This window comes from Talpa occidentalis, unplaced genomic scaffold (genome assembly GCF_014898055.3).
Source record: "Talpa occidentalis isolate TD23 unplaced genomic scaffold, MPIMG_talOcc4v2.1 talOcc4.3, whole genome shotgun sequence".
NCBI lineage: Eukaryota > Metazoa > Chordata > Mammalia > Eulipotyphla > Talpidae > Talpa > Talpa occidentalis.
This window is the reverse complement of record NW_023603184.1, coordinates 92,818,637-92,827,451: the sequence shown is the minus strand read 5'-3', so window position 1 is coordinate 92,827,451 and position 8,815 is coordinate 92,818,637. Positions and strand designations below refer to the sequence as shown.

At 43.6% G+C, this 8,815-nt stretch overlaps 1 protein-coding gene across 1 annotated transcript in view; it reads left to right on the top strand.

The window, feature by feature from the left end:
• Positions 1 to 5,881: 5,881 nt before the first annotated feature.
• The window catches only part of PLA2R1 (phospholipase A2 receptor 1), a 100,460-nt gene continuing 97,526 nt past the window's right edge, over positions 5,882 to 8,815 (top strand). The window contains exon 1 of the mRNA XM_037523407.2: positions 5,882 to 6,340. Within this exon, the coding sequence (XP_037379304.1) occupies positions 6,202 to 6,340 (139 nt within the window). The 5' untranslated portion in view covers positions 5,882 to 6,201. The remainder of the gene's footprint in view (positions 6,341 to 8,815) is intronic.

Genomic DNA, 8,815 nt, shown 5'->3' with positions numbered 1-8,815 from the left:
CCAATCAACACAAAGTCTTGATGATCCTTCCACTTAAACAACTCACAGTGTGTACTCAATTTTCCCAAATTATCATTGTCTCCACTCTAGTCCAGACAAATGATAGCTCTCTCTCCAAACTCCTGCAGCAGCTTCCTGGTCCTTATAAATTGCTTAGCAAAAATCTATCCCCCAGACTACAGCAAGGATGATCTCTTGAAAAATATAACACATAGGCGCGGCAGACCTCTCCTGTCTCGCCTGCTGCTCCCCTTAGCAGTGTATTTCATTCAGTCTGCCTGTTCTGTACCCTGCTCTGTCTCTGGTGAATCCTCTCACCCTCCCACACATCTGGCCTGTACCCTGGTTCTTGTATAAAAAAAGTAAATCTTTAAAAAAAAAAAAAAGAAAACGTAACACATAAAACTGGTCACAATGAAAGCTGTTAAAAGACTTCCTGTTTGCTTTAGCATAAGGATTTTTATTTTTATTTTTTAAAGATTTATTTATGCATACAAAAACTGGGCTGTAGACCAGAGATGGGGGTGTGTGAAAGGATTCACCAGAGACAGTAAGGAGCAGAACAGGCACATCTAGTGAAATACACTGCTGAGGGGAGCACAAGGTGAGACAAGAAAGGTCTGCTGCACCATGTGGGTAGGTCCCTGGCTGACCTGTGCTGCAGTGGCTGGCAGTAGCTTGATAGGGCTGTGTCTTTAACCCCTGTGCCACCAGGGAGGCCCCAGCATAAAGATTTTTAACACAATTTCTGTTCTAGCCTCAGTTTTCCTAGCACAAAACACAGTCTCTCACTACAAGAGTTTCTCAAGCACCTGTGTCCACTCTTTCCTCTATTCCCTCTGCCTGAAACATTTATCCATTTCCTCTTCACTCAGCTAAGCCTCCCACTGGACCCCCACTCCTATGCAGTCACTTGCCTGCTTTTTGTCATCACAGATTAGTCTACATTTTCCAGAATTTCATGTAAATGGAATCATAAAGGATGTAAATTTAAAAATCTTGTTTCCTTCACTTATTTTGAGGTACAATCATATTATTGCATATCTCAAAAGTTCATTCATTTTCATTACTAAGTAATATTCTATTGCATAAATATATCCAAATCTATTTATCCAATCAGCCCTTGAAAGGTATCTTAGTTGTTTCTAGTTTTGGGCTATTGCCAATAAAATTTCCATGGACATTCATATGAATGTATAAAACTTACATGACTGTATGCTTTTATTTTCTCTTGGTTAAATACCTGGGAGTAGAATAGCGGGATCATAGTATAATTGTACTTCATTGAATAGTGTCCACCAAAATTTACATCCATACCAAACCTAAGAAAGTGGTTTTTATTGATCAAAGGATCTTACAGATATGATTATGAAAAGCTCATACTAGATTAGGATGGGCCCTAAACTGAATGACTTCAGTCCTTACAAAATAGTCATATGAACACACCGAGAGATGTACAGAGAAGGCGGCCATGTGGTGACAGAGATTGTAGTGATGCAGGTACAAGGCAAGTAATGCCAAGGATTGTCAGCAATCCAGAAGCTAGGAGAGAGAGATGGAACAGAATCTCCCTCAGGCCCACAAGAAAGAACCAATTGTTCCAACATCTTCATTTTGGACTTCTCACCTGCAGAACTGTGAGAGAATAAATTCCTGTTGTTTTAAGTCACACAGTTTGTGGTCCTTTGTTGTGGCAGCTCTAGAAAAGTAAACAGTAGTTGTAGGGTGTACAACTTTTTTAGACTGCCAGATTATTTCACAATGTGTTTACACCATTTATATTCTTATTAGCAATGTATAAGAGTTTCAGTTCTTCCATAACCTTGCTAACACTTAGTCTTTTTAATTTTAACCATTCTAATAGTAGTAGTGTGAAATTGTGGTTTAAATTTGCATTTCCCTAATGCTGATGGTCTTGAAAATCATTTCATGTGTTTATTTTTTATCACCTGAATATCTTTTTTGGTGAAGTATCTGTTCAAATCTTTTGCCCATTTGTTATTTGTATTGTTTGTTTCCTCATTAATGAGTTTGAGAGCTCTTTGTATATTCTAGATACAAGCGCTTTATCAAATATTTGATATTCTTCTGCAAATACTTTGTCCTAATGGTGGTGTTTTGTTGTCTTTATTTCATTGCCTCAACCATATTTTTTGAAGCCAGATAAATAGTCAAGGTGCCAGTTGGGATGCTATTTTTTCTTAAAAGTGTCCGTGCCTCAAGCCTTGATAAGTGACTTCAAAGTACTTGTCAAGTTTCAGATACATTCTCACATCATGGCTTGCGCTGGTTAGTTGGTTGTCAGGTTACCTGTTTCTGTCTCCCCCTACACTCTAAACTCCGTGGTCATGGCAAGGACTCATCTGCTCTTTTCTATATTGTGTCCTCTGTACCAATACAAACAATGATAGAGGGGCTAGTGCTGTATATCACCTGTTTATTATCTGTTTATTTCTCCAGACTCACTGTCCATAATTCCTACCCTACTTACCGTTTGCTCTGGAAAGCTGACTCTTGCAGATGCCTTTTCTGCTGCTTCTAGCAGGGTCCAGCCAATGGGAAGAGATCAGAGGGGTATTTATTTAGTTGTGAGAAAAACAGGGACAGGTATATATTTTCTCAGCTTCCTCCCTGAGAGGATTCAGTTGGTAGTAATTAACTCTTCTGTGCTGTTGGGCATTCCTCATCCTATACGTGCAGTTCTCTTGCGCTCCTACAACCGGTCCCTTAATTCCTTCAGAGCTAGGTATAATACAGCAATACAGTTTCTAGCACCTTTTAGAAACTAGGTCTTCATGATCCTGTTTTGGTTCCCTTCACTCTGTCCATACCTTTGTAAATAATTCATTAAATCATTACTAAAATCAGAATCTCACCCATTCTTGCCGAGACCCTGATTCAGAGTACTCCAAGAATATACATCAATTTTGAACCTTATTCCAACCCATATATTGAGTTTTAAAATTCCCAGGTTTTTTTCACTGTTTTCATTTAACATAACTCAGATTTCTATTTTTTTTCTTAGATACTACATTCCATCAATTCCACTCCTTCCTTCTTTCCTTGATTCATTCAGCAAAACACTTTGAGGACGTGCTCAGTGACAGGAATGTGCTGACCAGAAGATTCTAAAAGAATCTTCCTAGTCAGTTCCTCAGGAACTCATTTTCAAATGAGAGATATAAATAATAATCCTATTTCAATATGATAAATTAAGCATAGAAAGAGGTACAAAGACCTGCAGGGACAGAGTTTTTTGCCTCTCTGCTCCTCACCGGGTCAGGAGACACAATTACACAAGGACATGCCCTGCAGGCCTTGCCTATGACCTGTTTTGTGCTGCTCTTTGCTGCTCGTTGCTGCCCCACATCCTCACAGCTCCCATAAACCAAAATTGATAACATACCAGACTCTGCTAAGCACATCACAGACATTACTGCATTTAATAGAGAAACCCTCTGAATCAAATATTACCAGATGTATTTTTACACAGAAGGAAACTGAGGCTAAGGGAAACTAAGAAGTGTGAGGTAAGTAGCAAAGCACCTTTTTAACCGACACTACCCTGCCTTATAAATCTGAAATGCACACAAGTTCGGGAGATGGAGAGGATCATTTCTTTCGAAGGATGACACACTCTTTGCTGTGGCTTTCCACTTCAGAGCTGCAATATTCAGGAAGAGATGAAAAACTAGCTCTTTTCAGAGTCTTCTAATCGTTGAATAGGAAATGTGGTGTCGGTAGGCCAGGAAGCTGTCATCACCATTCTTCATTACACTAATTGCTCTGAAGATGAAATATGTCTTGTTTCCCCTCTTTATCCTACTCATGTTCATAGCTGTGCTACCTTGGAATATTATTTGCTATGGTTCAGGGCTCTTCCCCCACCTCCATAACAGAGGATGAAACGGAAGCCCTTAGCTGGTAAATGTCTCACCAGATCCCACAGCCAGTGGGAGGCAGCCCAATGTCCCAATGAGTGACCCATTTTTGAGGGTGCCCCAATAGCTGCCCTTTGCTCCAGACCCACCTCCTCACTGCCTCCCATGCAAGCAATTCTCACTCCAACCTTCATAGTTTTCTCAAAACTTCTTCCCACCGCAGAATAGCCTCTTCTTCCCAATACCCAACACCCTGCCTGAACACATTTAACCCTGTATTTCATCACTCCAGGTCCTCCAGTTGCTCTCCTTTTTATTCCTACCACAGTGCTTCCCACCAAAGATGGACTTCAAATTGCACTTAGTCACCTACTAATGCTGTGTAGATTACATGCTGAGATGCTTCAACAGATGTTAGGTCACTTAGGCAAGACTGAATCATTTCACTTACTTTGGGGATATTCTCAGAACACACTGGCCCTGTGACAGTTCAAAGGCCACAGGAAAGATGATAAATACTTCATAGCTGAAGTCTGTCAAGTCTGATAGGCTGAAAGCATCCATTTTCTGCATGTTTTCAGACAGGGATGCTAACTTCTCCATTTAACAATATGAAATAGACTTAGTATACATGCTGGAAATCTTCACAACTTCTCAGTGGATCTCTTGCTTCAGTCACTTCTGCAGCAACCAGTCCTACACAGGCCTCTTTGAGGTTTCTTCTGGGGCAAACTGACAGCACCCTACCTCTGAGCATCCCATGCAACTATTGCTACCTGCTCCAGGGCTTCTTAGATGGCAAGGCGTGGGGCTATGTTTGTAGCTCACCACTGTGTGGAAGGGGGCAGAAGAAGCTTTAAATCAGTTTGACGTCTGGGATAGTGCAATTATGAATAAATATTTTCCCCTATTGTTCTCAGGGCAGAGTTCTGAGGCCCTTGAGCTTCCTTCAAGTCTGAGCATGTGGTGCTACTGCAGTAGTCAAGTCACTGGCTTTACCTTCTTCCCTGTTTCACTCAGATCTTCAATCCCACGGTCCTGCCAGGGATCTCATCCCAGGCTCTGCTTTCTGAAGAACCAGGCTAAGATAGTTTATTAGCCTGATTGGGCTACCATAATAAAATATTATAAACTGGGTAGTTTAAGCAACAGAAATTTAATCTCCCATTTATGGAGGTTAAAATCCAAGACCCCACAGGCTTCAGTTTTTGACAAGGTCACTCTTTCTATTGCAGATGGACCCTACTCTGTATCCTCACATGGTCTTCCTTGGTGCCTGAAGATGAGGAGAACCCTCTCTTTAAAGTCACCTCCTATCTAGCACCCAACCCTTAAAACCTCATCTAACCGTGACTCCTGAAAGTCCTATCTCTAAAAACAATCACCAGAGGAATAGGCGTGTAAGCACATTATCATGTAAATTTGTGAGGGGGGTAGCACCCACCGTTATGGTCTAGAGCAGACAATTATCACTCAACAATATTCATTTGGTTTTGACTAATAAGCAGCTGAAGAGAGCATGGTCCTGCAAGATCCGCCACCCCCCCCACACACACACTTTCATTTTTATTTATTAACTTATTTTTTGACCCCTTTTGATTTCTTTTTTTGTCTCATGTTTTTATGACTAAAAACATGACTAAAAAAACTAAAAAACATCTCCAAGGAGATGGAATGGGAAGGTTATTTTAAAAAGAGAAGGAACTCCCTAGTGGTAGAACTTTCAGGGAACTTTTGTGTTGAGGAGGGCGGAGACCCTGTAGCACCCCGGGGATTTCCAGGGGTCCGTGTTCCAGAGGAGGGCGTCCTGCGAGCTCTCAGAGCGCCTGGGCCCTCAGAGTAGCTCGGTTTACACTGAACTGGCGGTTGCAAAACCCGCATGTTTACCAGAATCCAGGAGGTTTACAAACCCAGATGTCAGACTTCCTGTCCCTGGGATTCTCAATTCCCACCCCCACCCCTAACCCCTACGGCCAGCCAGGGGAAGGAGAGAGAAAGTAGGACGCAGGAGGAGGTGCACGGGGCAGCTTCACCCCTCCTTTCTCTCCACCCCAAAGGGAGGAATTTCTGGGATGGGCAGATGGCCCAGCCCCTCTTCCTCCTCCTTCTCCAAGTGCGAATGGGTAGGGCAGGGAAAACCTCCGCGACTCGAGTCTCTCAGTCCAGAGCCCAGTGTGCCCACACACTGTGGCGATAGGAGTGCCTCGGGGGCTCAGGGGCGGTGAGGCCCCCAGGAGGGCTGGGTCGCCGAGGGGACTGCGGACTCGCCTCCCGCTGGGCAGTGCTGGGCGCTCGGGTTGCGGCGCGGGCACCCGCCTGCATGACCAGGGACACCCAAGGCGCCCAGTGGTTAGCGATGCTGCCGCCTCTGCTGCTGCTGCTGCTGCTCTGGGCGCCCCCGGGCTGCGCCGAGGGCTCAGCGAAGGCGCTGAGCCCTGAACGGGTCCTCGAGTGGCAGGGTGAGTGTCCCGCGGGTGAAGGGGCTAGATGGGCACGTCGGAGGCGGGGCTGGGGGGGTGGGGGTAGGTGGTCCAGGGAGAGGACGAAGGGGCGAAGCTAGGGGCGGGGCAGGGCAGAGAAGGCGAACCAGGTTTAGGGTGGCCGCGTTTCTGCGTTGCGAGAAATTCCTGAGGATGGAATGGTCCTGCACCCCACCCGCCAATGCACCCTCTCCCTCGTCCTGCAACCTCTTCTGCAGCGGGCGCAGAAGGGGCGGGGCCCGGGTTAGTCTGCAACTGCACTTGGCTTTGGCCTTGGATGGGCCAGGCACTGGAGAATATGAAACATTTCAAATATAAGTTCCCGAGGGGTGTTTATTTGGGACGACCACACATCAGATAAACGATGGCCAAATAAATGTCCCATTTTGTCCCCTCCCAAAGCTAGCGCTCTGAGTGAGCATGGCCACCTGTGGTCTGAGACCAGATCAGCTCTCTGCCCTCCACCACTCCAGGAAAGATAATTTAATCGTCTCTAATACTGCCTCTCAGACCAGAGCTGGAGAGGCACTTCAGTGGCCCAGATGAGCAGCATATTATCCAATCTGTTCCTCAGTTTCTCTGATCAGAAAAATAGAATTTGTGACATCTGTAGGATCACTAAGAATTAAATGAAATCGTCTGTAAGACACATGGCACCCAGGGAGTAGAAGTTCCTGCAAAGTCCCCTCTCCCTGGCCCCCTGCAACACGCATGAACACACCCATCAATCCAACCTTTATTGAGCACCTGCTGCACAGGACTCATGAAGGAGCTGTAAAGAGACATGAGGAGAGGCTGTCCAGGGGAGGCCCACATTCCGGAACAGCTGTATGAGCAGCCTCTGAGGAAGAGAAGGAAATTAAATAAACCAGGAGTCCCCCAGGCAGCCTCCATCCTCTTGCCTCTGGGGGATAAGTTTGAAGAGAAGGGGTAAAACAAGGTGTGACCAGTGTCTGTGTTCATTTTTTTTTCCTTCTTACTCATTATTTATACACTTTTGATGTTATCTTTTCTGGACTGTATTCTCTAGCTCTTCCAGCAGACTTCATCAGGGACAGATTGAATAATTCTTATTCTAAAATGGCCATAGATCAGAAACCTGTTGCATTCTTGGTCAGCTCAGTAAATATGCACCTGTGGATGCACAACTATCTTCACAAAGAATCTGTCATGCAGTGCATCACGTTTTAAAATGAATTTTGCTTGAACATTAGTTACCTAGAACAGGGTAACAACCTATGGGACAGAAATTTGAACCAAGCCACACAGCTGGTGATCCTCTGAGCCAGCATTAGCTTTGATGGGCTAATTCTCTCTATATGTAGTTGATCCAAATCCTAGCCTGAGAAAATTTCTAATTAGTGTCTTCTTAATCAGTAGTCAAGGACACTCTGAAATTAGACCTATCTGCTACCTCTCGTGTTAGGTGACAGTTTATATCTATGAAGGCATTTGACATAGTTGAGAGTCTTCAGATATGAAATGCTCCTACTGAGCATTTATAAAAACACAGATTGTGTGAGTGATAAGTCACCCACATCAGTGGAACTTTAAGGTTTTTTTATGTCTATACAAAGAAAAGTTGAACATCAGAAGCAGACTGAGACACTACCTACTCCAGTCATCTATTTGTAGATGTGGAAATTGAGGCACAGCCTGGGTGTTTTTAGACATGTTTTAAAGTATCTCGGTTTATCCCCATATTCACTGTGCAACATTGACTTCTGTTAGCTATAATTGTCATCCACAGAGCAACCAGGAGATAACATGCACCCATTTCAGTTCCGTATCCACTTATAAGGGATATATAATCATATCCTTTAATCATACATATGATTATGATCTGGGAAGGCAGAAAATATATAGTATTTTTCACCTAAATTATTTGATATGTATTATTTGATATGTAGCATTAATTGATCCAATATATTTTTATAAGCATCACAACCTGAGAAGATGATGGCCAGTATTGTGCTTTTTAATTATCAATAATTTTATATTCAAAATTCAGTAGCTACAGTGTCATATAATAGTTAAGTTTATGGACTCTGGAGCTAGACTGTCTGGGTTCAGATCACTTGGCTACCAGCTGTGTGACCTTGAGCAAGTTAATTAACCTCTCTGTGCCTTAGTTTTCTCATAGGTAAAAATGAAGATAATAACAGTACTTTGTGCAAGTGTTGCCCTTTTGTTTTAGTATTACCAGTGTGCCCTCTCCTTCTGATCAGCACAGACCATTCTAACTGGCTGACAGCCTTGCAATAATTGCTTGCTGCATGTGAACAACTCTGTAGTTGGCATGTCTGCAGCCTGTCTCCTCCTGTGATTGTCTATAAGGAAATTCACTGTGATTTTGGAATTTTAGCTCTTCTCATGAGTGCTAAAACCTGGTAATTTCACTCAGCCATGTACCTCAGATACTGGGAGAGCAGTGGGGGAAATGGAGGAGGTGTA